Below are 27,779 nucleotides of genomic sequence, written 5' to 3' on the forward strand. Positions count from 1 at the left end.
GTGTGAAGCCCTGTGCTAAAAGAGACTGAGGACTGGGAATAAATGGAAGGAGTTACCTAAGAGTCAGAAGGGGAATGAGAGGGCTGAGTGAAATCTTGAATTCAAATACTCTAATGCTTTCTCTTGGAATGAGTGTTTCATGTTAAGTTGAAGTATTATTATGAAAGGCATTGAGAGATTGACACGCAGAAGTGGTATAGTTTTAATCATACATTGGAAAATATTTTTATAAACTCTTCACATTTCCCCTGTGTTTTCAATTTTTTGACAATTCTTGTTTAAAAAAAATAATTGTGCTGAAACCTTCCGTTTTCTCTTTTGAACTTGTGTGTTTAATGCGAGGTAATAGTACTGTAGAGGTATAGGTGCAAGACTAAAACCAGTAGCTTAATCTCATTTAATTGGACTAGGGAAAACTGAAGAGGGTGTGTGAATACTGTCCTTAGGAAAGACAAAGGCTGTTAACTTCCTTTGCCAGTGAACACGGGAATATGTGACTCCTCTTGATGCTCTCCGAAAGCAGGTAGCGTGTCGGGCGCACAGTGAAATGACCTAGCATTTCAGACTGGCTGATGGCTTCGTTTGGCTCTCTTGAACTGGTCACCTAGCTCACTTGGGGAGTCCCTCCCAAAGAATTGGGTGGCTCTCTGGGTGAGGTCAAGACTGTAGCGAGTGTGGCGGGGAATAGCTGAGCGATCTGGACGGGGTAGCCTTGATAGCTAAAAGCAAGCAGGCAGGCTTTGAGGGGTCCATGCCCCCATCTCTGGTACTGCTGAGCTAATTCACAGCCATCTGCCCATTCTCACCATTGTCCCACTGCTTCCTCTGTCGCCACAGGGGCCGGGGAGGGAGGGTGGGCAGCCCTGACGGGATGGTTTGCTGCAAGTAGAGGTGGTTTGGAGATGCAGAGTGGTCAGGGTGGGAAGGTTCATCCAATGTTCGTTGGTCGTGTGGAAGGGACTCTCAGAAAGGATTGACCAGCCTTGGTGGACAGGTGGGACTCAGCTAGTCACCCCATGAGTGGGTACTCGGTAATAACTGTAATTATTCAATAGATTTACCTTTTTAAAGTCCTCTCTTACAGAGATGTGTTTGACTGCAGCCTTCTGCTCCAGCACCTGTACAGAAAGCAGTTAAATTCCCTCTACCACCAGCAATCTCCGTTCACATGCAGTGTGTCGTGTGTAGTTAATTTGATACATTTAAAAGCATTGATTTAATTCACGTTCCCACAGTATTCCCAACACTGGGATTATCCTGATCTTTTGTGGTATCTGAGAAGTGAATCAGAATCTAGTATTTTGCTGTGGCAACAGACAACATGTTTCTGTCAGGGCATAGCTACTGAAGTATTTATGTTGTTGAATCAAATAGTTAAGATAATACGGAGTTTTCATGTAGAACTGGAATTGAGCCTTGAAACTTGGTCGGCTTGTTCCTTGGTTGTCTATCGGGGACTAAGGCAGCCCGTTCATCACTTGATTATTGTTGTGATGAAAATGTTACTCAGTGCACAACGAAGTTAAGTTTCAAGGTGGATAGCAAGGCTTTGTGGGAGACTGTTTTGTACTAGTACTTGGGTTATCTCGGTTTTTCAGGACATGGAAGCAGCAGGTGGCTATGTCTAGAAAAAGGAGGTCCCTTTTGGGGAGGTCAGTTGAAGTAGCAGTAGCTTTACCTGTAGCCTTTGGTCCAAAAGAAATGCCTGCTGTCCCCTGATTCCTATTCCTATTTAGTAATAACTTCCTTTTTCTTTGCTTATGTTTTTAGCAAAGTTTTGGCATCATTTCAGCGTGACTGTTCTGAAAGGCTGGTTGACTCTTCCTGGAGAGCAACAATCCTAATGCTGCTGTGGAGGAGTCAGGCTGCCAGCAGTCAGAGCTGTGCTCAGTGTCATGGGAGCTCTCAGCAGTGCCATGCAAAGCTGTGAACCCTTTCCTGCATGCTTGTTCTTTTCCACTTGGGCTAAAAACAAAAAACCCTTTACAAATTGTCAAGACAGTGCTGTTCCTGTTGATTAAGGTGGGCTGCAAACCCACAGTATAGATTGTATGGGTGACACATAGTCAGCAGCGGTTGCAAGTGTGTGTAACAGAACTTTGAGTTTATTTTTATGGTTTTATGAGCATATAAATTACCTAACAAGGTAGCAATGTCAGGTATATCAAATTTGTTAGAAAATGCTAGAATTCAGTCCCTCTATCTAGCTGTATTCTTGCTGCATGGTTTTCAATTTAAAAAAAGCACAAGTGGATTTCTGTTCTGACTTGCAAATTCTGTGATGATAAATATAGTCATCGCTCTCCTCCTTCAGTTATAGTACGACGCAGTTCTTATTTGGCATGTTCTTCACTAAATCTGTTCAGACAACCTCTTGTTTTCCCCCTTGGTATAAAGGATGGGTAGAATGAAAGATCAGAACCATCTGAAAGAAATGCTAGAAAATGTGCAGAGAGGAGAGCCTGCAGGTGAAGAAGTGATCCTGTGGCTAAGGCAGGAAATAACAGAGAGGCTGCCAGAGAACAGATAATTCTAATTTCTGAGATCAAGCTCAGTAAGAGTCACAATTCCAAGACTGTCAGGTGGCTGCGGGTGATGCACACTATGTTTTCTGGATGCCGGTTTCGTTAGACGTGTGTGGGGTAGTAAGTGGAGCTTTGACCACTCGTGCAACTGAGATCAGTCGCAAATGTGATCGCCTGGCAGCTGCAGCTTGGAGAAAAAAGCTCAGGGTTGGAATTCCAGAGGTCTTGAATCCTGGCCCTGTCACCCGTTCACCAAATGGCTTACAGCTAATATATTAATATATTTTTCCATTTGTTAAACCCTCTGATCTCATGAAGACAGACAGAGTAGATGTTTGTGAGGCCTTGAGAACATGAAACAATGAGCATCCGAGAAAAACACCATGAGGAAATGAGGAATGTTATATTTCTTTCTGGGTTTTGAAGCTTTGTAATAAATACAAGAAAATATGGAAGAGAAATGTAAAAATATTGAACAGTGCCCTTATTCATTAAGTGTGGAATGATTTGGCAGTCTTACCAAAGAAATAGATGTGAACACAATCTTATCTTCTTGTATCTTAACATGTCCTCACGGGAACCTGAATTCTGGCATAGACTAACATTTCCACACTTGTATTTGCAACATAAATCATTGCAATAGTTTTAAGACTAATGTTTTCATGAGAAGTTAGCTTTGAAAAACCTGGGTAATGTGGCTTTGCAAGCCTGCTATCATCCCACCAATCTTCATTGCCATGTTGAAATCCACCAGACCGCAGACCTAGAGGAAGGTTTACTTAATGCCGCCGTCTCCTGTGGGGGAAGCAGCTGCCCCCTTGTTTGCTTTCGAATGTGCAAGATCTTTCCTTCGATTAAGGGTGATAAGTTTATGGGTTACTTGAGTGTCTGTAGTCAATTAAATCGTTACTTTTTTAGTGACACATGCTTATTGTGACAGAGATGTTCATCTCTTGGCTTAGTATCAGACTTTATTGCCCTTTGTGTTCATATAATGTTAAAGCAGCTTTATCAAACTGTGAAAGATGGGTGCGTGGGAAGCAAGCAGTGTGGCCATGCACCGCCTGCCCCCACTTTTGCAGTACAGGCTTAAATCAGATGGGGCTCTTCAGCCCTCTCCACTTACAAGATGAAGTAAGACAGCAGCTCTTATCTCCGATTTCTATTCTGGATCAACCAAGATTTATGTTCTTGCTCTAACATCTTTCACGTCGTTCTTTAATGCCGTTGATCATCATTTGGGTTGGGGATGTTTTTGACCCAGGCTCCGCTATGCGCCTTCCTTTGCAGAAGTTCAGGGAGCTCTGCTTGGTTTTCTGCAATTGTCCCCCTTGGCTTGTGTGTTGAAGAAGTTTTGAGCTCCTGTTTGAAGTTTTCCATGTGATTGGGATGTTTGCAACTTGTCCTTTGCTTGTCCTCTTAGTAAGGATTAAGTTCATGGTGCAGTTTTTGCATACTTGGAAAACAGTTTCTCCTCACTGGGACTTCATGCATGTCACTGAGGATGATAGACGTTTCAGACTCCGTTTGAATCTCTTGATTCTTTGTGATCCCTTCCAGAAGTCTGACATAAACAGGATGAGCTCGCAAATCACATTCCCAAAGGAGACCAGGATAAAAGGTTTCCCTTGTTTGTTTGCTTCTTGCAGTGATTGGAGCAAGCTTGATAATGTAGCATCATTTTTTAGCCAGCAAGGAGCACCACAGAGCATACCAGGGCTTATTCACCGGTAGAAATTGTTGGATTTTCTCATCTCTCCCCTTTTAATATACTGACTGAGGAGTCTGAATTTTCAGCGTGACAGCCATTGGGCTACGGAAACATGCAGTAAACCCAGGAAAGTTTTGAGAGCTTGCAAAATCCTCATCTTTGAAAATGAAACTCATCCATGACCACAGCGACTCCTCCCTATTTCGCATCTTCACGGAGATAAATGTACCAGAATGGCCATCACATCCTGTGTCTGTGAGGCTTTGCTGTGGGCGTCGATAGCTGACTCCAGGCAACTATTGACCTTCCATAGCCCGCGGTGGGGTTTGTGCCACAGGTGACTAAACGAACTGACCCTTATACACAGGAGCAAATCCAGTGGCATGGTCATGGAACTCCCCAGTGCTGCCTTCACACCACCGTGTTTCCAGTCTGTGCAGTAGTCCCTCTCCAAGAGCAGTTAAAGCCTCCTGGAAAGTTGTCTCTTACTGTGGTTTTGTTTTCAAATGTAGCATAAAGATAGCGAGTAAGTAAAAATCCTGTGTGTTCAACAAGATCATGTCCTGTCGTTTGTGTCCTCCTCAGACAGTTCATGAAATTCTCCTCTGATGAAGAGTGTGGTATCAGTCAGCCATCATATCAGGTTTATTTCCCACAAAAGCTTGTACCTGGGAGGAATTTCTATTAAGATGTCCACACAGAGGGCAGGATTAAGGCTGTTCTCTTTACCTCTCTTGTGCTTACATGCTATGCATAAGTGCTATGCTGAAATATATTTGATTGAATTACATTAACGCATAATTTTGGGGGTACATCTTTTTTCAATGGGAGCATCCTGTTCTTTCTCTTTGAACAGACCTTCAGAAATGTCTTATATCTATTGTAGAGCATGATATTGCTGGGGGGAGGAGTTCTTCTGAATCTGCAAATTGTCGATGAAAACTATTTTCCGTTTTGACTGTTTAAAAAAAAAAAAAGATAAAATGTGCACTATTGTTGACAGCGCTGGCGTTTCTAGACGGGCTCAGATGGCAGGTCCATCTGGTGCAGCGTCCTGTTCCGAAGGGCAGAGCAGCATCCACCCGCTGTGGCCAGAGACGGAGCACGCAGCTGGCGACTGAAACGATCGTCCTCCGAGTACAGCACGACTTGGTGTCTGATACCAGAGCCCTGAAGCGTTAGGATTCACTCTTCTCCCAACATTTGTTAATTTGTATTGCTGCTGGCAAAGTATTTGCTCATATCCAATAACTTTGTGCAATTAAAAAGGAGTGAATTTGGAGAAGGCTGCCCGACAAGGTGCTGCCTGCAGTCTGCCTGCAGTCTGCCTCCTCCCTGCCGCTGGCAGATCACTGGGGCTGTAGGAAGGGGGGTGGCTGTCGGGGTGTATTTGGGGGTGAGCAGTTTCTCACAAGCTGGCAGAAAGGTTTCCCCATTTCTTTGGGAAGAGGAAAGAAAAACGCATATATCTGGTCAGTTTTGAAATCTCATTTCAGTTCTGAATTAAGGAAATAATTACAGACTTAACTTGCTTTAAGAGATTGGGTTTTCTACGGTACGACTCTTGTGTAAGCTGTTTGTTTTTCCATCCTGATAGAGGTTTATGCTTTGTCCTCTCCGCAGAGGTTTTCCCCTTGCGTGGAAGTGTGCTATACAATAACCCTCTCTGGTTTGGGGTTTGTAGCCTGTGTAATGTGACCAGTCTGTAAAGGAAGGAGCTTGTGACCTAGATAAGAAAAAGAAAGAAAATAAATTTTGTGGGGTGTAGGGGGACGGGGCATGGACACAGCTTTGTGTGTTCTTCATGATTTACCGTAGAGGGGGGGTTAGTTGTTAGTTTGGCTGTGCTTGCAGCCCTGCATAGTGGCACAAAGTGTGGGAATTCTTGCCCTTCCTTGAAAGCTCAGTTTTTCCCTTTGAAGTATGTCAGTATACCCGAAAAGGGTCAGCAGGACCCCTAAACCTGGGAGTCCCACAGAGCCGAGAACCATGTTTACATGCTGGTAAAGATCCCGTGGTCGGGCACAGTACCTCTGGGATAAATTTTCTTCAGGAAGTTCTTTAAAAGGAGAACTTAAAGAGCTTAACTTAAAAAGTCCCATTTTCCCCTTTGGCTGTTCTCCCTCTTCCGCCCAGTCCGCTTGACAGTCAGTGGGGTGAGAGGTGGCCCTTTGGCAACACAGAGCCCGTTCCTTTCCCTCGGCCATCATGGCTTTCCTAGGACACGGAGCGAGGCTCCCCCGGCCCCGATGAGCCACCGGCAGCGTGTCCCACTGCCCGGAGGCAGCCGCGGTTTCGTGGCCGTGTTACGTGCTCGGACTCGGCACGTGTCGGCTGGCCATAACGCTGCGCAGCTGCGCTGGCCGGCTGCTCTGGGGTTTCATTTGCAATGAACTGATGGTCAAGTTGAAAACAAAGGCATCGCTCTCTTACCTGAAAACAGAGCTCCTTTTGACCCAAAATATTTGGAATTGCCTTAAGATCCTGATTTGTTTCCTTTTTAAACTGCCTGCTTAAATGTGCCTTCAGTGCCTCTCTTAAACGGGGCCGTCACCAGGAGCTCAGCCTCTTCCAACACCCAGAAATTTCAGGTTGCAAGCGCAGCTCTGAAAGCAAATAACTGCTCAAAATCGACCCGCTCCCTGATTCCACAGGGCAAAGCATGGTGATGGGGTGGAGGGGTGAGGAAGAAGCCTCGTATTATTATTATTATTTTTTTTAACCCATCCTACCTGCCTACTACAAAAGGCCTATATTCTGCCCCTAATGGTTTCTGCCTAACAAATGGTGTTTCTTTTTTACAGCGTTATGATCCTGGACTTGTTGTGGTGATGGTAAACTTAGCAGTGGTAATTTTTTATTTTCAGACTGAATTACTCCTTTTGTCATCAGTGCACCAATATGTTAGGCTTACTTTCTCTGTTGTAGCCATCATCCTTCTGCTTGGTCTTTCATTTTCCTTTCCTTTCCTTTCTTTATGCACACTTGTCTGATCCTTGTTCATTAAAGGGTATTGCTAAGAAGGGATGTTTCTGTTTGTGTTAGAACTGCCAAAATCAGTTTAAACATAAATTTCTAATACTGTCCAAACTTGATTTTTCCCCAACATGATGGGCACTAGCACTTGCTACTGCAATTTCCAAATAGATTTGTGAAAAACCTAAACAACCAAAAAACCAAAAAAACTTTGACTGCCTTAGAAGGCAAAAGTACTGATGCATTGTTTGTACGCAGGGGTTTACCAGGGCGATGAGGCTGCATCGAAAGATCTCGATTGCTGGTGAAACAAAAAACAAAACAAAAACCAAAAAAACCACAACACCAAACAAACAAACAAAAAAAAGCTTGCAAAAAATTAATATAAATTGTTGGCACTTGCTGCCAGACATTCCATTTGAGTTCACCACTTACCAGTAAATCCCTGGCTGAGACGTTATGAAAGTGATATTGCACTTAGGAAGTCATTTTTATAACCTGTCTTTAATTTGGTCCTTTTGCTAAAAATTGCAGTCACTGCTTACTTTATTATACCATTGGGCATAAGAGAAACATTTTCAAAGAGAGAGCACTTAAAATACCCGAACAAAAGCTCAATTCAAAATATTATTTTGGATCGGCATGATAACTGTTTCTGGACTTGGTGGATATATGCCTGTCAAATTTATGGATGTTTAAACAAAACCATCAAGTGATTAATCAAATGGACTTCTTTCTGAAAGAAAAAACACATGCCTCTGTACTTTAAGAGTTCAAAAGACACAAGTCTGACCAGAGTAGGTTCCCTTCGAGGACTCTGAGGTCTGTGGACTGTTGCTTTTGCAGGAGTTAGAGAAAGCTGCTATTGGAGGAGAAGGTGATGCCTACGCAGGTTTTCTGAGGCAGTTTTAAAGACTTTAACCTTTTGCACATGTGGAAGGCAATGGAATATTTTTGGCATGATTAAAACCTGTACATCTTTTAGCCCAAAGGTATAATATATGTGTATGTGTGTATAACAAAACAGTTGTTTACACCAAAACAAGAGCAATAATAAGGGAAGTAAACATTCTGTTTTTTTACTCAAGGTATGCACCGGATAAGGTAAGTACTTTTTCAGTGGGCTTACATCACAACAAACAGCGCGAGTTGTGATGTAAAAATAAAAACAATAATTAAAAAAAAAAAAAGCTGTGGTAGTAAAGTGCTTGTCTGCCCCATTTTGCTTTGTTTGGCTGGTTATGAGTGGATTAAAGATATGTTTTGTTTTTTTAAAAAAAAATAAATCTCCAACATAGTTTGATTAGTTCAAAGTCAATTTTCTTCGCAACTAGTCCTTTTCACAGCTTACAGATGACACAGCGAGTGCTAGAGCATCTCCACGGGAGCTGGGGACGCAGGTGCTTGACCACCTGGCCTGGACCGGGCGGTCGCTTTGGATGAAAGAAGTTTGGCTTCTGTGCCACGCTTCCCGATCAGCTTTCCTTACTCTTGGGAAGGGACAAAAGCTGGCGGGAGGGAGACTTCCACATCTTTTACGGGAAAGTCCTAATCAATTATTAACGTGGTAGAGCAGTAAAATGTATTGAACAGCTTTTTCACTTGCATCAGAAGATGAGTACGTATTGCCTGCTGTGGAGGCATCAAGGGGAAGGTTCATTTCTCAAGTCCTGTTAACAGCCCTGCCCTAGGACTTGTCATGGTTGAACATTAACCACGAGTACGTTTTACGTGACCGGTTAATGTTTGGAAAATACCATTTATCAGTACTGGGGGCACATTTAACTGCAACAGGTTTGGAGCTGAGAAGCAGGTTTGGCTGTAAGCTGTGAGAATGGCTTGTGTTTGGTTCACTGTAGCTTTCTGGTCTCTGCACTCCAAGGCAAGATCTCTAACCACCCAAACCCAATGTGTAAAGCGAGCTGTGGTGACGGACCAGCCGCTGACCGCCTGTGTGTGTGTTCCTCTTACAGGGAGGACAGATCCCATCCCTATCGTCGTCAAGTACGATGTCATGGGCATGGGGCGGATGGAAATGGAGGTAAGTTCGCCCGGCTCCTGCCCTGCACCTGGTCACTCCTTGCATGGCTCTCGGGGAGTTGATAGGGAAGAAATTTAAAAGTGAGAATTTGTGCGTCAAAGGTGACCGCCTGTGTGTGTGTTCCTCTTACAGGGAGGACAGATCCCATCCCTATCGTCGTCAAGTACGATGTCATGGGCATGGGGCGGATGGAAATGGAGGTAAGTTCGCCCGGCTCCTGCCCTGCACCTGGTCACTCCTTGCATGGCTCTCGGGGAGTTGATAGGGAAGAAATTTAAAAGTGAGAATTTGTGCGTCAAAGGTAAAGAAAAACTTGCTCTGAAATCAACACAGTAAGAAAACACTTCTCCTCAAAATACATACTCTGCTAACCCGTGGGTGCCTGAGTTCTGAGGTCGGGGTGCTATCTGAAATTCCTGGGATTTGCGATTTCACTTCCGCAAAGCTGAGGCTGCTGTCGGTATTGGATGGGCCTGCCAGGAGCCTCCACCTCAGAAGGATTAAGGAACCCTTTTGCATGGGGTTACACTGTGGGATGACAGAATGGGGAAAATACAGTATGCAAAGTACAGTATATGGGGAAATACAGTATGCAAAGATTGTTTCAAACCTCATCTTTAAATTACACATTCTGGCAGTCTCGGTACTGCAAAGTATTTATGGGACAAATTGCAACTCTCTTTTTTTTTTTTTTTTTCCTTCTTTTTTTAAAAAAAAGCTTGACTACGCTGAAGATGCCACTGAGCGGAGGCGTGTACTGGAGGTGGAGAAAGAAGATACCGAGGAGCTGAGGCAGAAGTACAAGGTACTGAAACAAGGGCATTAACATCAAAGTTCCCGTGGGCTGAACGAGAGAGGATTTGTTCTGGTAGGACAGAACTCTTCTCGTTAGGCTGCGGTAATGGTGGTAGGAATTAAGTATTCTTGGTTTTTGTCATTGTTGAGATTGTTTATATTTTAATGAACTGGTTATTCACTTCCTGGAATTAACCTTGATGTTTGTTTAGCTGCTTAAGAGCTACGGGATAGCAGCAGGGCTTTCTCTGTGGGCTTTGCTCCTGGTCTGGAAAGAATAGTCCTCGGGTAAGCAGAACATTTCCTTCCCTAGACCCAGGACTGCCACATTTTTCTAGGGAACCTGCCACATTGTTAGCGCAAAATCTGCATGATCCAAATGTTAGATGGGCAGTTATCAGCTGGAAGTGATGTCTTGTTGTTGATGAATCTTGTTACTGAGCAAGCAGTAAGTAGTGCATTACGATATTGTTGCATAAATCCTGCTTTCTTTGAAAAGGTAGGACATGGGTCCAGTTTTGAGAAATCAATGGGCTGTATCTCTCTGGAAGAATTTCTCAGGCAACATTTAAAAAAAATACGTATATATTCTCTATTTCCACAGGGTTTACAAAAACTGTGGGCTTTTTTGTAAACCAAAGACTCTTATCTTTTTAATGATAAAAATGGGCCATCGTGTTGGCATTAAGCATGACGTGTTGGAGCATACTTGGATCAGCTGTAACTGAGTTCTCTGTGGTCATGTGGTCTTGGCTAGTCCTGTATTCTGCTCTTCTGCTTACTGGCTTGTGAAGTAAATCAAGTCTTAGGGAAGCCTGCTTGTTTAAGTGTCTTGAGATTTGAGACGTACCGGGGTTGAAGAAGAGCTATAGACATTAGAATAAAGTGCCAGTTTTGCATAAATTTTAATTCTTTGAGGAATAATGGAAAAGTTGTTTCAATTCCATTAAAATTAAACATAACCATGGCAAATCTAAAATTCCATTTTACCAGTTCAACAGTTAATACTGCAGGCAGTTTATTCGGCTATAAAAATTTATAACCTCCTTTCCTGATTTACTTTTTTTTTCTGAAGTTGAGACCTCAGCTTGCTTGGTAAGCGAATTGCTGGTCTATTTGTTCATTTAAAAATAAAAGCCATTGTAGTTACTTCTAAAGCTAATTATTAGTTTGGAACTGAATGCAGTTAATGATCTCTTCTGGCACGCTTTAAAGTACAAGTGTGCTCTTAAATGGGCTTATGCAGCCGGTGCAGAACAGTTCCTCTACGTCCAGGTGCACGTTCTCCTTGAAGATGTTTCTCCTTCTTGTTGGCTTGAATCTCCTGCTGGGTGGAATGCTGCTCACACGCTACGGAGGGGAGGTTTGGCCGTGACGTTGGCCCTTCCCAGGCGGCGTGCGGCCGAATGCCTGGATCCCTTTCCGCAGCAAACCCCCAGCTGCGATGCTGGGCATCTTCAGGCAGCAGCAGCTGTCGAGTACAAAGCATTTCTTCGTTTCAGAGCGGTTGGTAGGAGCTCTTGTGTGAATTGCGGGTAATGATGTTTTGTCTCAGGTCTGCAGTGCCATTTATGGTAAAGTTCTTGGGTTTAGCAGTTGTCTTTTCAAATGCGGTTGAACGTGCGTCGCTCGGATTGTCTTCCTGCTGTTATCAAGCAGAGTTTTTTCTTCTCCCAGGAGCTCTGCGGAGCTGTAGCGGTCTCTCCCAACTCGGGTGTATTTTTATTAGCATGCTTTAGCGTTAGTCTCTTGTGTTTCTGTATTAATCTGTGAAAAATCTCCGCGAGCGTGAGTTTTTCATTGCTCCGCAGGAGTCCATTATGTAATTGCCAACTGTGGCCGCATCCTGATTATCCATTCAGTGAGTCTCAAAGGAATTTCAGATAACTCCACAACCAAGAAGCAAGCAAGAAATGTTCTTTAATTCCCTTCTTTTGTATAGATTCTGATCGCTCAAATGGCTGTGTTTTCATTGTTTAGCCACAGGATGCTTTCTGAAAAAACCCTACACATGGCACAGGAAGCTTGTTCAGGGTTTTAGAGGAACTTTAAATGTCATTGTTCGGTGGATCTCATGCTGCTCTGTTTTCCTTTCTTGTCTTCCTGGGGACCTGCTTCAGTCTCAAACCTCTAGATAGTTTTGTTGATTTTTTTTCTTCTTCTTAACAAGGGCCTCAGGTAATAGATGGACGCAGGAACTTGAAATAGATTTATTTTTTTTCTTTTGAAGGTGAACAGTGCTTTAAACTGGGGGGAAAAAAAACCCAAACACCTTCTAGCAGTAGAATTTTTCAGACCTTCCCCCCCACCTTGGGTGTTGAAATTTTTTACATGAATTTTGCATTACAGAAAACATGCTCAGCGGTATTATTTTAATGTAATTTTGATATGGTAACTGGGAGATAACCCATATTGCCTTGAAAAAGATCTTAAATAAAAAGGAAAAAAGCTTTCATGGTGTATCTTTTTTAAATGTGTGCTAGCTCCTCTTGCTAATGCAAGGAAGTTTCCCATAAAAAGTTTGTGTTGAAGACAGAAAGTCTTAAACTCTTAGGAGTTTCTTCTCAAATGTTAGGCTATTTTTTTTCTTACAGAATTGCTCTTTATTCCAGTTGAAATGCATATGGTAAATAGCTATACGGGCTCTGCTGATATTAGTACAGCGTACTTTGTAATGCAGCGTTTGTAGCTTTTTCAGTATGCATTGGCATAAGTGCTTCCATCTTGTTAAGGTAAACCTTTCCCAGCTTTCTTGTCAAGAGGGGTGATGTTTTATTAATTTTGCCCATGGGATTGTAACTGAAACGGCCTGGCTAGAGGAAGAAGCTGCTTAGTCCTGAGATTAGTGTGTCTCAGCATCAGGTGCCAAGAGTTTCAGAGCCCCCCAGGTCGGCATCGGCCGCGGCCGTGCCCTGGGGACAGGGCTTGCAGAGCAGCACAGGCTCCCTTCCGGGCACTTGGACTTCAAGGTGTTACAGCCACTTGAGGGATTGGGTTTTCCACAGAGTCGCAGAGCTTTTTGCCACTGCCAATCCAAAAGCTGCTAGTTTTCTTTATAGCAAAAGAGGGAAGGGCATGACCGTTGCCAATTTAGACACCTCGCCTTTGCGTGGAGGTTTGGTTTTGCACCTATACAAATGCTGAATTATATAAGGAAAAAAAAAATACCGTCTGCAACCTCTAAGGCAATCTCCCCCGCCCTCTTTTATTAAATGGCAACTACCTGTGTACCCACTCCCAGTGCAATCACTGTATTTGAGCTCAGCTTAATGGGCAGCATTGCTCATGGGAAGATTTCACTGACTGCAAAATTACATTGAAGCGAATTAGACTCAACGGCTTCTGAACTGTGCTTTCCCAGCCACGGATCTGTGTTCCTCCCTATTGAATTGCAGACAACCTGAGATCAAGCAGACATCTGTTAGCGCTCAAAATGGAGGAAGTATCAGCATTTAAAGTTCTAAGATTCTGGTCAAAAAGCAGTGATCCTCCTCAGTTTGATGTGTATTTTGTGCGTCTTATGTGAGCAGGCAGCTGCCAGCTTGTTTATGTGTCAGCTTGAGGCTTTGAACCTCTCTTTTTATCTCCGACAATCCAGTAGGCTCTCCTCTTGCAGCCGCAAATCGGCCTTCCTGCCATCAGCACTAGATTTCTTTTTCTAAGCAGTCTCCTTTTACCAATACCTGTGCTAATGACAAGATTATGTTCTACGTTAGGAAACCGAGTCAAAGCAAGGTTGGTGATATTGCAAAGTCGGTCTTCATACCTTTTAATTTGCAAAGACTGGTCAGCTTAATAATATAATCATCGGTATACAGTCAGGTTTTCTTAAGGACTGTTTTTCCTTAAATTTCCTTCATCATCTTCCGGTTTCTTTTACAGCAAGTTTAACAGAAGCATTTTTTTGTTAATTTTGCAGGATTATGTCGATAAAGAAAAGGCAATTGCCAAGGCTTTGGAAGACCTCAGAGCAAACTTCTACTGTGAACTCTGTGACAAGCAGTATCAAAAGCATCAAGAGTTTGACAACCACATAAACTCTTACGATCATGCTCACAAGCAGGTAAACAAGTGTTGATAGCACAGTTCATCAATTTTCTGTTCATTGCAGCGGTCTTGTTTGCAGTTAATACTTGGAATTTCCCCTGTGTATCTGTTTTCCTTATAGCCCCAGGAAGAGGTGTTTTATGTCCCTGGTTAAGATTCTTATGCCCACCATACATTGAAAAAAAACCCCAAAACAACAAACAAAAAAAGAAAAACCCCAACCTATGGCTGGCATCAAGGAGTATGGTTTTGAATGACCCACGAGCCGGAATGGGCTGCTGTTAAACTGGGAATGGGTATGGGTGGCTCCCAGTTTGCATCAGCTTTTAACATAGTACAACTTTGGAGACTGATGATATGCTGTGTGTGCGCATTTTAATACTTTAGTCTGTGTTCTGTCAAGTTACTGAAAACAGACTAGGAAATAATGGGCTGTGTCAAAGGAATAGTGAAAAAGGAGCACTTTCCAAATTCTGTAAGCCTCAGGAGAAGGTGGATTCAGAATCTGTGTGGAATTGGCTTTGGTCCCAAGGTAGGGATGTACTGCAGCATCTATATGATACTTCATACTGCAGAGTAAACAATAAAAGTTCATGTGTTAGCCTGATCTATTTGACCATCTGAAGCTGCTAAATGAGATGTAAATGTACAGCAGATAGCAATGTTATGCTCATCTAGAGAGGAAATTGCTCAAAGGAGGTTTTTTGATATTCCTAGTCATAAATTCTAACAATACAGTCATTAAAATGCTGATAACATCTGGAGGATGTGCTGTAGAGTACTAGGTCTTGCAAAATAGCAGTGAAGCAACGGCTTAGAAACAAGAATATGGCATTACAGAGTATGATCCCCCCATGTATTAATTATAGGATATGATAGCTCAAAGTAAATTCACTAAGGGAGTCTTAAGGGGAATTCTCACGGCAGGGCAATTTCTGTTTGAGTACCGTGATGAATTGTGCTTTAATAGAATCAAAAGCAGAAATTCGTTTATTTACTTTGTATTGGGAAATCGGGCTGCTTTGACCGAGCTGGTGGCACAGTCGTGATACCCGAGAGCAGTGTTCTTCATCTACATAGTTTTCCATCGACTTGGTTGAAACTTGAGTGGAATTACATGCATCTATTTAGGAGGTGGAAGGACCTGTTTGTGTCACATTCTTACAGTGTGGTGATGCAGTATGATTATGTCAACGCATGTTTAAAACCCTTGGGTGATTAATGGGGGACTGACATGAGTTTGGCAAGGTTGAGAGTTTTTCTAGCATCTAGAGATGATGTGGAAGAAGAAACAAACCTGTGGAAAGCAACCACCTCTCACTGGTATGAAAGGAGTCATTAACAAGAGTGCAAGAAGAGTGACCTGAAAGAAAAATGTCTTAGGAACGCACAGGGTAGCATAATCTTCTCATCAGTAGAAAGAATTTGGGGGTTGCTTGGTACTGCTGATTATTTTTAAAGGAATTGATGTTCTTGGATAATTTTCATCCGTTGCAGTAAGTGCAGTCAGGCTTTGGAGAAAATGAGCCTTTAAACTCTGGCTACGTCACCCAGCATTAATTTTTAGTTACACAGGGATTTAAACAAAGAAACAATCATGCTTTGCTTAGGGGAAAAAATTGCTTGTCCAGCTTTATGTCATGCTGAAATGTGTGTCACCCTGTTGGGCCAGTGTTCAGTAAGTGAACTTGAAACTGTCTAGAAATAATGAAGGTAAATTTGCATAAGCAACACTATCTCACTTCTGTTGTTCATTACTGCTTAAGACAGGCTCATTTCTATCAGTCTGTTCTAAATTATAAGGTAGTTCTAAAAAAACCAAACAGTGCTTTGCTTTTCATAATGCATTGCACGTTGATGTTTCACATTTTGCCTCTTTGAACAAGAAGGCAAGGTTATGTAAAGGCTAACATAATTTTTTTGAGAAAAAACATGAAGTTTTCTCACAAGTAGGCTAATCAGTAGGCTTTCTTGGAAAGATGAGACGTTACAGTATTCTAGATAATTAGAGCAAACCAGCTTGGTGTATATTATCTGCAATGTTTTGTCCTTTCAGCAGTAATTCTTGAGGCAAGAGTGCTTTGGTTTTGCTTTTTTTTCTTAGCTTGTTGAACAGATTTCCATGGGATCATTTTTGCTTTTAAGTATTTTTAGTTACACATACCCACGGCATTGAAGTGTTTGCTTATTCCTTCTGTGGCTCAGTGAGCATTAGGCTGTCCCTGTAAATAGATGTTCCATCCTCAGATCCCTTTCTGCTCCCGAGTTATAAAGACACTGTCTTGTATTCCAGGAAGGAACTCAGGATTATTGCGAAACAGGGATGATAGGTAAGTGTATTGATCCCTACCGGATAAATTTTGGACCCACCAACTTGTCAACACCAAACAATTAAAGGGGAGGTTTTATTATTATTATTTCCTGGTTTCATGTAGCATTCGGATATGTCTGAACCGACCTCTACACCAAGTTTCTATCCAAAAAGGCAGTATTTTTAGATTACCCTAACTGGGAAAATAATCTTAAGTTTATTATCACAAGCTATTGGCCTGTTTAAGTCATTGTATTTTAAACATCTTGTTGAAGGTGTGCAATGTTGTTCTCTAGATTTTTTGTTTTTTTTAAATAGGTCAATACTTGAAATGAGAAGTACAGATGTTTTAAAGAACAGTAACCCTATCTATCCACCAAATGGTCAGTCCCTCTCAGGGGAGGCTGGAGGACTAAAAGCAACTTGAGTTCATACGGATGGCACTGCAGGAGGAAAAATAAACTCAGTTCACTTAAAGATCCTTCAGTGAGCAACTGAAAAAGACTGTAACCACAGATGTCATAACTTTTTGTACCCTGGAAAACTACTGATAACTTTAATGGTGTTTTTTTTTTAGCTGTAAGCTCTTGAGCCTCACAACTAGAAGGACTGGTAGCGTATGAAGGACGCCCGCCTTTGGTGTCACACAGTCCTGACTGTGCTTGTTAGTAATTAACAGACTATCAACAGCTTGATAGTAATTAACAGACATGCAAAAGGTGGCAAACGTAGGAAGAAAACTTCTCCTGCAGCTAGCGAGGATCTTGGATGGTCAAGATGGACCCAGTGTATTTTTGTGCTGCTTTCCTGCAGATTTGCATATGGGATGTCCAGATGCTTGAGAGCTCCCACAGTCCTTGAATGCTCTGGACTTAGTGGGGATGTATCCTTAGGGCATCATGTCCGAGTGGGCCCTTAATTTGGTTTTGGGTTTTGACTTGAACCTAGGTTTGCATGAAAATGAATGTGCATCACCTCATCTGGGGTTGAATCTAATTCATGTCGCACATCACTTAGAGCAGCTCGGTAAAATTGCTGTGCTTGGAGTTATCTTATGTGTAAGTAATGTAGCATTTACAGTCAGCTTTGTTGTTTGAGTTGTTTTACTCCATCCACGAACTTACAGAATCTCATATGCAGTCACCTCTTTCCTGCTAGCATGCCTGATGAAGGGTTGAGCTGTTTACTGAGTCACTGACCCTGCGGAATAAAAACATTCACCTTCTGCATTCAGTGTGAAAAATAAACACGTTCCTCTGTGAACTTTTCCCAGGTTAACTGTGGGAACGCTAACCAGTATCGAAATGCAGTCTTTTATGTAGCTCTAATTTTACTTTTTCTAAATGTGTGGCGTTTTGGAGGTGTAGATGATTAATTCTGCATAGATTCTCTTTATAACAGGACAAAGGGAATATATTTCCATAAATAAGTTGTTTGGGAAAGAGGGTGGAACTAAGAACTCAAAACTATGGATCTGCAGTTCTCTTCATACCCTAATTATGTGGATCTTTGCTTCTAATGCCAAGGAGGAGGGATCCGTTAAAGCACAAAAAATTACCAGTCAGTGCTGTGCTTGAGGAGCACTCTAAATCCAAACACTGAACTTTCAGGTTTGGGGAGAGTTGGACTTGTGCTTTCCAAAAACTTGTATCTTCAAGCACAGCTTGAACGTAGAAGACTGAAGAGAGAACGTCCAAGATACTTGGTGTTACATGGGAGGCTTTTGTACTCTAGGAACCTTGAAAAAACGCATGGTCTTTTTCTCAATTCAGTTTTAGCTGTTCAGCTGTTCATTTGCTTATGGCAAATACATTTGGGGAAGTTCAATTATACTTGGAGGGTGTTCCACTAAATAAGTCTTCAGCGTGCAAGGCCTGAACATTTTGATTACGAGCGATGCTAGCCTCCTGAAGGGCAGGCAGGCTTGTGTCCTTGGGTTATCTGTGTTCCATTAACATGTGGTGTGTTTTCCTAAGTTGCAAAATGAGGTGTCAGGGAAGAAATTAAGATGAAGTAAAAGTGCAGTTGCCTGCCACTTCCCCTCTGCTCTTTTCACACTCTTTTATGAGCGTGCAAAGAACGTTGATTATCAAAAATAAGCAGGGCTTGTGTTCACACTTATATAAAATTATAAAGATTGCCATCCTTTGAGCTCATATTCAGCTAATGGGGTAGTTCACTGCCAGAAGCTTTTGTGGCAAAAGAATCGAGCATACGTCAGAAGTTCAGAAAGCCAGAAATCTGCTGGCGTGTGATGAGAAGTACATTATTATTTTATTTAATAGGGGTTGGCAGGGAGACTTGAGAACAATAGCAGGGGAGGAGCGGGCTCTAATGGGATTGTGCAGTCAGTGAGCTGCCTCCTGTTGCAAGCTGGTGCAGAAATCTCGCCGTACATGGATCCAGGCTATCCCTCTCTCCTGAAGAGAAGGTTTGTCCTGAAAGTCTTGCATCTCCAGATCTAGGAAAGCAGGCTAGCAGAGTGCTTTTTTTATTCTGAGAATAACACCATCTCTTTCTGCTCTGCAACTTCAGGCAAAGAATGCCCCTCGATGGGCCTCAGTTCAGCGAAACTGCGTGGCTTTGTCAACGTAAATTGAGAAAATCCATTTACTGCTGGTCCTGAACCTGAAAAGCAACGCGCTCCAGTTCGGTGCTGGGGCAGTCTTGCCTTGATATGATCTCAGCAGCAAAATCATGCACGATTGCCACAGCGTGGGCTGAGTGTTTTCCTGTTACGGTGGTTTCTGAATCCTGATCCTCCCCTTTTATTTAACCACCTTCACGTGCCTGTGACGGGCTATCTCTAGAGCTTTTAAGTGATGCAGGAGTGCAGCTTAGTTAAGCCAATTTGGAGAGAATTGTAAGGTAATGGCATTGTATGCCTGTCTGGCCCCTCCTGAGCTGAGCAGTGACGGGGAGTCAACCCGTTACTGTAGCTCTCCGTGCTGGAGTACGGATTTTCTACAAAACCTGTTCTTCAAGAGCTCGATTTGCACTCCCATTGAAATTTAGAGACTTCTTAGTAATTTTATTACAAAGAAAGCTCACAACCTTAAAATACTATTCTTTGTTACAAAGCTGAGGTGGGCGGCAGCTATTAATAAAACACAATACCAAGCTGAAGGCAGCCTTGAGATAGTGAAGTACTGCTGCAAGTGTGCAGAAATTTGGACAACCTTAAGTGGTAGTGATGTCTGTGTCCCTGTTTGCTGGTCACTGGGCTTACTGCTGTGTCCCTTCTTGTAGCTGAAGTAGTAAACCAGCGGAATAATATTTTTTGGCTTCATGGTCACCATTATCCTGCAGTTTGTAAATGTGTTGCTGCTTAGAAAAGCATTTTGCTTCCTCAGAAGACACACTGTTTATGAAGGAGAAAATGCTTCCTAATTTTTAAGTCCTGTAGTAGCATGGAGCTACTTCCTGGCCTGTATCAGCACTGGTGTGGCCAGCAGGAGCCGGGCAGGGATCGTGCCCCTGGACTCGGCGCTGGTGAGGCCGCACCTCGAATCCTGTGTTCAGTGTTGGGCCCCTCACTCCAAGAAGGACGTTGAGGTGCTGGAGCGTGTCCAGAGAAGGGCAACGGAGCTGGGGAGGGGTCTGGAGCACAAGTCTGGTGAGGAGCGGCTGAGGGACCTGGGGGTGTTCAGTCTGGAGAAGAGGAGGCTGAGGGGAGCCCTCATCGCTCTCTGCAACTCCCTGAAAGGGGGTTGTGGTGAGGTGGGGGTTGGTCTCTTCTCCCAAGTAACCAGCAACAGGATGAGAGGGAACGGCCTCAAGTTGCGCCAGGGGAGGTTTAGATTGGAGATTAGGAAAAGTGTCTTTATGGAGAGAGTGGTCAAGCATTGGCCCAGGCTGCCCAGGGAGGTGGTGGAGTCACCATCACTGGAGGGGTTCAAGAAATGTGTGGATGTGGCACTTCGGGACATGGTTCAGTGGGCATAGTGGTGTTGGGTTGATGGTTGGACTTGATGGAAGGTCTTTTCCAACCTTAATGATTCTGCGATTCTATCTGTTTGATTCAATACATGTTGGTGGCTGTGATCCTGTTGAAATTATAGTTTTGCTGAGCACCGTGGGAAGACTTAACAAGGCTGGTTTCACCCCAAGATGACAGGTTCCCAAGGCCCCTTTCCCTCAGTTGGTGGGGAGAAACTCCTGGAGGATGACTGAGCACCTACGTTAAATTCTTATTTAAATTTCTTTGCTGTGTTGGAGTGGAAGGGGCAGCTGTGCAACTTGCCTCCTGCGTCTGTCCAGCCTCTGCGGACACCCACACATATGGTGCAGTCCAAAAAGTAATTTAGAGATTTGGGGGGATTAGAATAATGAACGCTTGCCTAAGGATTAGATGGAAATTTCTTTAGTGTAAGCCTGGCTTAAATATCAGTGTAGTTCAAATAGTCTTCTGGGAAGGCTGAGACCTGGAGTACACTGAAAAGCATTTCATTGCTTCAATGTGCTGCTTTTACTACTGTGAGATTGTACTTGAGAGCTTTTAATTGCTTCACCCTGGTTAGGTTTGGGGGAGGAGGGAAGGCAGAGCTGTAGCTAACTGGTTATCCGCTGCTCCTTGCGCGGATGAATTACTGGATTCAGTTACGCACTTGGAACAGTCAGTGAGGTAAGGGTTACTCTGATGGGATCTTTTGAAAAGTTCTGGCTATTTTAGGAGTTCAGTGCTAATCAGCTGCCTGCAGATGTAGCCTTCTGCATCTATTCCCTCAGCAGTTTTTTTTTTACAGTTGAGCAGTCTGGTCTTCTCTTGTTCCCCCTTCCCCTACCCCAGGTTGCATTGATGTAAGATAATGCAGTCCAGCCAGGTTTCTTGGAACTTGGCTCCTTGCAAACTTGAGATATCGTTTCTGATGATAGATGCATCATTTTAGGTCAGTTCAAGATGCTGAGCTACATTAGGTTCCATATTTCACGTACGTTCCCAAGGAGATAGCGTGGAGCTTTTCTATCCTAAAGTTACCCAGCAAGACCCTTCTTCCTTCTGGCCCCTGCGTGACAAAACGAAACTCAGCCTTGAGATCTCTCGGTCCTTCTTAAAGTCGACTTTGTGAACTTGGAACAGCCTTTCTCCAGTTTGGGGAGAAACCGTGCTTAGTGGTTTATCCTCTTAAAAGGCACAGATACCAGCGTAGCTGGGTGTTGGCATGTATTGCATGTTCTGGAGTTGCAGGGCGTCGGGCTAGTTCATTTGCTTCATCGCTTCTGGTTCTAAGTGTTGAGGGTGGGAGGTTTGGGGGAGCAGAGACACACAAAGGTCAGTGTTTAAGGAAATGGGCATTTAATTGTGTTTTTATTAAAATTGTCCGTTGTAACGAAGGCAGGATTGCATTGTGGGCAGCTGCGTCATTATCGACTGACTTTGAGCCCTTTTTATTTCACGGGGAGATGTTTAAGGCCAGGCCTGGGGGGTGGAGATGCGTTTCTGCACCTTCTTTAAAGGAAAAGGTCACAGTTCATTTCTGTTGTAAATAGCTGGGTCTTTTTTTTTTTTTTTTTTCCAGAATCGATGAGTGATATAGAGACTTGGCATCAAACCCCAGTTAAATAGTTTTGTCAGCTGTTGGTGACTTTATCTTCCTGGAGCATTTTAGATATGCTTTTTAAATCAGCACAAAAAGGCTGATAGCATTGCTTAATCCATTTTTTTTTTTTCCCCCCCTTCCCTCTGGGAAAAAAATTTACTATTCAATATTTAACATACACCACAAAACCCTTGAGCCCTTTACTTGTCCTGGTGAAAGTAGCTCTGTTGTTCCAGGTGGGATCATTGCTGTGTCCGTGTATGTGTATGTGCGTTCCCCCCTCTGCTCCAGACTCCCCAAGCTCGGTCCCGTAGCGTCGCTGGCTCAGCTTCTCCTCCGTAGCATAGCTCGCAGGCGCAGCGACAGCCTCTGTAGTAATGCTTGCTTTTTATTTTAATTTTTTCTCTCTTCCACTCTTGTTATATTGTTACTTTCTTTTTTTCTTTGTGATGTGATGTTTTCAGCTGATGTATTGAAAGCAAACCCTTCTAATTTTGGAGTCCAGATCACAAGAGTGAGTTTCTTTCTACTAGTGTCTATAGCTGTAATTTTTTTTGTGTGTCCTCCCCTCTGATTTTGGTAGTGCTCAACCACATTTAGTAAATATGATTAGGTAAGAGAATCCTCTGTCTTGTCAAATCTTCCCCTTTTCACAAAGCAATGTTCTCTTTACATTGGACCAACTTAATTCCTCCAGTTTGAACTTCGGGTTAGTTTCCAGACCCAGTGTTTCTGCGTGTACCGGTCTGACTCTGCTCCGTTAAAGAGGCAGAGTCGGCCAGCCAGAAGGTGTATTTAGAATTCACCGATAATTTGTACATCTTGTATGAGGATTTTTCTAAAGGGACTGCTGCTTTGAGTGCCGTTACTCTTTCAGGCTCTTCATGAAATGCCTGAAAAACATGAAACGTTTTCCAAACCTGGGTACACGATGCTTTCTGGAATTGGGCCCTTTGAAAGAGTTTCAAATTGTGCACCAAAAAAGAAAAATGAAATAGCACTTTCAAAAAAATGCCCAGTGAATTTTCACATGTATTCAAAGGAAAAACAGCAGCTGCTTTTTCCTAGTGCTTTGAAACAAGGACTTTCAAAAACTTTCTGAAGTCTCAGGTGTTCGATTTCTGTTAGAATTGTTATTTCTTCAGACGTGTTATGATGTTTGAATTTGGGTTTGGGTTTGTTTCCTCACGTGATAAGATTTCTGGGGAACTTAGTGTTTCTGCCCTCTATTAAACCCCAAAAGACCCCACTGCATTTTAGAGCATTTGTTTCTGGAGAGACAGTCTCAGAACTACTGTCAGGAAAGCAAGTAACTGTTTGTGGTGTATGTTGTATTATCTATTTGCTTACTGGAATCATCTGCATGGGATTTTTGGCACCCTCTCCAATGTAATTTGTACATTGCTTTTGTCAGATACAATACCTGGGTAACTCTCTTGCACCAGCTAATCCCTTTCTGTTTTTTGGCCCATGCTATTAAGGCTTGTGTCATGCACTGTTTGTCAAGTACATTTGCACCCTGCAAGAGCAGCAAAGTAAACAGTCTTTTTTTTTTTTTTTTTCTTTTTCCTTCCAGAATTTGCTTGTTGCTTTAAAATCAGCTTTATTGTACATGCTAAAGAAAACCGGTGATGTTGATTGAAAATGCATATACACAGACTTGAAGTCATAGCCAAAAGTGATCAACAGTTGTCTTTTCATTTAGCTGCTGGGAGGATGGCAATGTGCTCCATTTGGTTTGTTGAGCTAAGATGCTGTTGCTCCATCCTAGCTCAATAAATGTTACTGGGGAGGGGCTTCACAGCGTACTTTCCAGTGCTACAGCAAAGAGACGCTTTCGGACACTTAACCACAAACTGCTTTGATCTGATCTGTTCCTGCTTTCTTTTGCCACAGAGGTTGAAAGATCTCAAGCAAAGGGAATTTGCTCGCAACGTCTCTTCAAGATCACGTAAAGATGAAAGGAAGCAGGAGAAAGCCCTCCGGCGTCTACACGAACTGGCTGAACAGAGGAGACAGCCTGAATGGTGAGTCCGGGTGATCCCCAAGCACCCATGGAGCGGGAAAAATGCTATTTTCATGCATATTTCTGAATATAAGAGTACTTGAAACGGGTAAAAGATTGTTTTAGACCAGGCATGAAACCAACTGCAGAGGTATACAAATGGCAGTCAGCTGTTTTCTCTATTTTAACTTGTTCGTACAGCGCTCCTGGAAGCGGCCCCATGTTCAGAACCACCACGGTGGCTGTGGATGAGGAAGGTGGGGATGATGACGATTCTGCAGCCAACAGCAGCTCTTTCATCCAGACGACTTCTGGCCAAGCTACAGAGATGACTATGGACAGAGGTTTCCTAAACACTGGACAAGTTGGTGGCACTGGTATGCCAGGCCAAATGCCCATCCAGACGGCGCAAGCAATCAGCTTTGGCATTAAGAGTACTTTGGGAGCGCCGCTGCAGAAGATAGGTGTGTCATTTTCATTTGCCAAGAAGACGCCGGTAAAGCTTGAGACCATAGCTTCCGTTTTCAAGGACCATGTGGAAGAATCAAGTTCTGCGGATGGAGGAAAAGCTGATGAGAGAGGGTCCTCAGATGCAGGGAGCCTGCAGAAATCTGGCGAGGGTGAAAGCACAAATAATTCTGATGGCAAGGCAGAGGAAGATGACCAACATGACAAAGATAGTGGGTCTTTAGCCACTACATTATCTAAACTAAAAAAGATGAGACGAGAAGATGGACCAATGGCAGTTGAACCAGAGTACTATCACTATATTCCCCCAGCTCATTGTAAAGTAAAGCCTAATTTTCAATTCCTGCTTTTCATGAAGTCTACCGAACAAATGGAAGCTGAAAATGTGAACAAAAAAACCATGCATGAAGTTAAAAAGGGTAGTTCTCCAAAACCCAAACCTGGCAAGCAGACAGAAAAGGCTGCTGAGGGCACAGGTCAGCAGAAGGAGCAGAGCTCTACTGAAACTGCTGCTCAGCAGAGCAAAACAGAGCTAAAAGAAGTCCCAGAAAATGCGAGTATGCAGGAGAGCAAGCATCTTACAGAGAGCAATCTCCCTGAGCCAGACACTGCTAAAGAAGTTGCCCAGCCTGTCCCAAGCTGCAGAGATGTCACTGAAGGACCAAAGCATCTGACAGGACCTTTTTTTCCCGTTCTGAGTAAAGATGAGAGCACGACTCTCCAGTGGCCTTCAGAGCTTCTCATATTTACCAAAGCAGAACCATCTGTTTCATACAGCTGTAACCCCCTGTATTTTGATTTCAAGCTCTCCCGCAACAAAGATGCTAAAGGTAAAGGGGCAGAGAAATCTAAGGATCCAGGGGGTCTTTGTAAAGAAAACGTTCAGAGCACAGAATCTGGCGAGATAAACAAACCCAAGGAGGCAGAAAGCGTAGCTGACAGTTCTAATCTAAAAATGGAAAACAAGTCTCTGTCTACCTGCGGCTCCCAGAACAAGCAGGAGTTCAGTTTGGCAAGCATTAGTAAAGGAGAGGGAGAGGACAGCAGTAAAAGCATAATCGGTAAGAACAAATCTGGGAGATCCCATAAACACAAAAAGAAAAAGAAGCACAAAAAATCCAGCAGACACAAACGCAAACACAAAGAGGAAGCTGACGAGAAGGGACGAAAGATTGACCTGGGGGAAGAGAAACCCAAGAAACGGAAAAGACACAGACACAGAAAAGGCAAATCCTCTCTTTCTACTGAATCAGAACGAGCGCTAAAAACCGAGCTGTCTGAAGATTGTAGCCATTTCCAGAAGAAAAAGCGATGCTCTCAGGAGTCCCAGAGGAAGTGTCTGTCTGCTGAAGAGGGAAGCAGCGGTAAAAAAGAGGATGGTGGTATCTCCTGCCAAGAGCATGGCAGCAAAAAACACAAGGCTGACCTGCAGCAGTTACCTGCTTCGAGGAGACGGTGTTCGGCTCCTTCCCTGGGCAGGCCCAGCCACAGGAGCCGGCAGAGCAGCGGGGACTATGACAGCGATGAGGGCTCCCACAGGAAGCACTGCCGGCAGAAATCCCCGTCGCAGTACAGCGACGACTACGACTCCGGCAGCGACCACTCCAGGAGCCGCTCCAGGTCGGGGCGGAGGCACTCCTCTCACAGGTCCTATTCGACCAGCTCTGACGCTTCCTCGGACCACAGCCGGTACAGCCACCGGAGGAGTTACTCGGATGATAGCTACAGCGATTACAGTGACCGGTCGAGGTGCCATTCAAAGCGGTCCCATGACTCGGAGGATGACTCCGACTACAACAGATCAAAGCGCCGCAAGTACTCCTCTTCTGAAGACACTCCTCTCACAGGTCCTATTCGACCAGCTCTGACGCTTCCTCGGACCACAGCCGGTACAGCCACCGGAGGAGTTACTCGGATGATAGCTACAGCGATTACAGTGACCGGTCGAGGTGCCATTCAAAGCGGTCCCATGACTCGGAGGATGACTCCGACTACAACAGATCAAAGCGCCGCAAGTACTCCTCTTCTGAAGATGACTACAGCTCGAGTAGGAGCAGGTCGAGGAGTCGAAGCAGGAGCCGAACCCACCCTCGAGGCAGGTCAAGAACAAGGAGCCGGGGCAGAACACGCAGCAGCAGCTGCAGCCGCAGTCGAAGCAAGAGGAGAAGCCGAAGCGTAACGGGTCGCAGCTGGAAACGGAGCCGCAGCTATAGCAGGGATCGCAGCCGCAGTACGAGAAGCCACTCGCAGAGGTCTCTCTCGCGAAAGGGGTCTCGAGGCCACGAGAGCCCCGAAGAGAGGAGGTCTGGGAGAAGAGACTTCATCAGGTCCAAAATCTATCGCTCGCAATCTCCTCACTATTTCCGGACAGGCCGAGGTGAAGGATCATCGTTGAAGAAAGAGGACGGCAAAGGAGAGGATCTGAAAGGATCTGGCTCGCTCTCCCAGAACAGCAGCAGCTCTGGCACGGGGAGGGCCTCGGAAGGTGACTGCAGTCCAGAAGAGAGAAACTCTGTCACTGCAAAACTTCTCCTGGAAAAGATTCAGTCCAGGAAGGTTGAGAAGAAGCCCTGCATCACTGATGAGATGCTGGCAGGGGCAAACAAGGTGGGCATAAAGCTCAAAGATCCTCCCCAGGGCTACTTTGGCCCCAAACTTCCTCCTTCCTTAGGCAACAAACCGGTTCTCCCCTTAATTGGGAAATTGCCAACCGTTCGAAAACCGAACTCCAAAAGATATGAAGAGTCTGGCTTGGAGAGAGGCGAGGAGCAAGAGCTGTCGGATTCTGAGGATGCTTCCCAAGGCATTGAGGAGGCTCAGTTGGCCGACCAGTCTCTCCTGGAAGAAGTGGTGATGGTAATTCAGGACAAACCTGTGGATGAGCAGAAACGCGATGAACCTGCCGTGGAAATGCCGTCCATTCCCCTTGAAGCACCGGCGCTCCCCGAATGCTTTGGTTCTGGAGATCTGGTCATGCCACACAACTTCCTCTCAGATCCCAGCGATGGCGATGGGCTAGAACCTATGGATGGCGGCAGCCAGCCGGGCGGTCCCAGTGGAAACCAATATGATGCCCTTAGTTCCAGATGTTGAGCACTTTTCTGGCTACGTGCCTCAGAGTGGGGAGCCGAGCATCGAAGGGGATCGGGAGGGAGGAGAAGACTCCTCTCTAGCACCACTCGAGAGCCAGCCGATCACTTTTACACCTGAAGAAATGGAGAAATACAGCAAGCTGCAGCAAGCTGCTCAGCAGCACATTCAGCAGCAACTTCTGGCGAAGCAGGTCAAGGCCTTTCCTGCCTCGGCGGCCCTGGCGCCGGCAGCGCCGGCCCTGCAGCCCATCCCCATCCAGCAGCCGGC

General features: G+C 44.2%; 1 protein-coding gene across 1 annotated transcript in view; it reads left to right on the top strand.

The window, feature by feature from the left end:
* The first annotated feature begins 9,426 nt into the window (after window positions 1-9,426).
* Window positions 9,427-27,779, top strand: part of GPATCH8 (G patch domain containing 8) — an 18,796-nt gene continuing 443 nt past the window's right edge. Inside the window, 7 exon segments of the mRNA XM_010288980.1 lie at window positions 9,427-9,453; window positions 9,972-10,058; window positions 13,968-14,111; window positions 23,843-23,973; window positions 24,153-26,234; window positions 26,420-27,464; window positions 27,466-27,779. The exon segment at window positions 27,466-27,779 is cut by the window's right edge and continues 1 nt beyond it. Of these exon segments, the coding sequence (XP_010287282.1) occupies window positions 9,427-9,453; window positions 9,972-10,058; window positions 13,968-14,111; window positions 23,843-23,973; window positions 24,153-26,234; window positions 26,420-27,464; window positions 27,466-27,779 (3,830 nt within the window).

The sequence above is a fragment of the Phaethon lepturus genome, unplaced genomic scaffold (assembly GCF_000687285.1).
Source record: "Phaethon lepturus isolate BGI_N335 unplaced genomic scaffold, ASM68728v1 scaffold9706, whole genome shotgun sequence".
Classification (NCBI taxonomy): Eukaryota; Metazoa; Chordata; class Aves; order Phaethontiformes; family Phaethontidae; genus Phaethon; species Phaethon lepturus.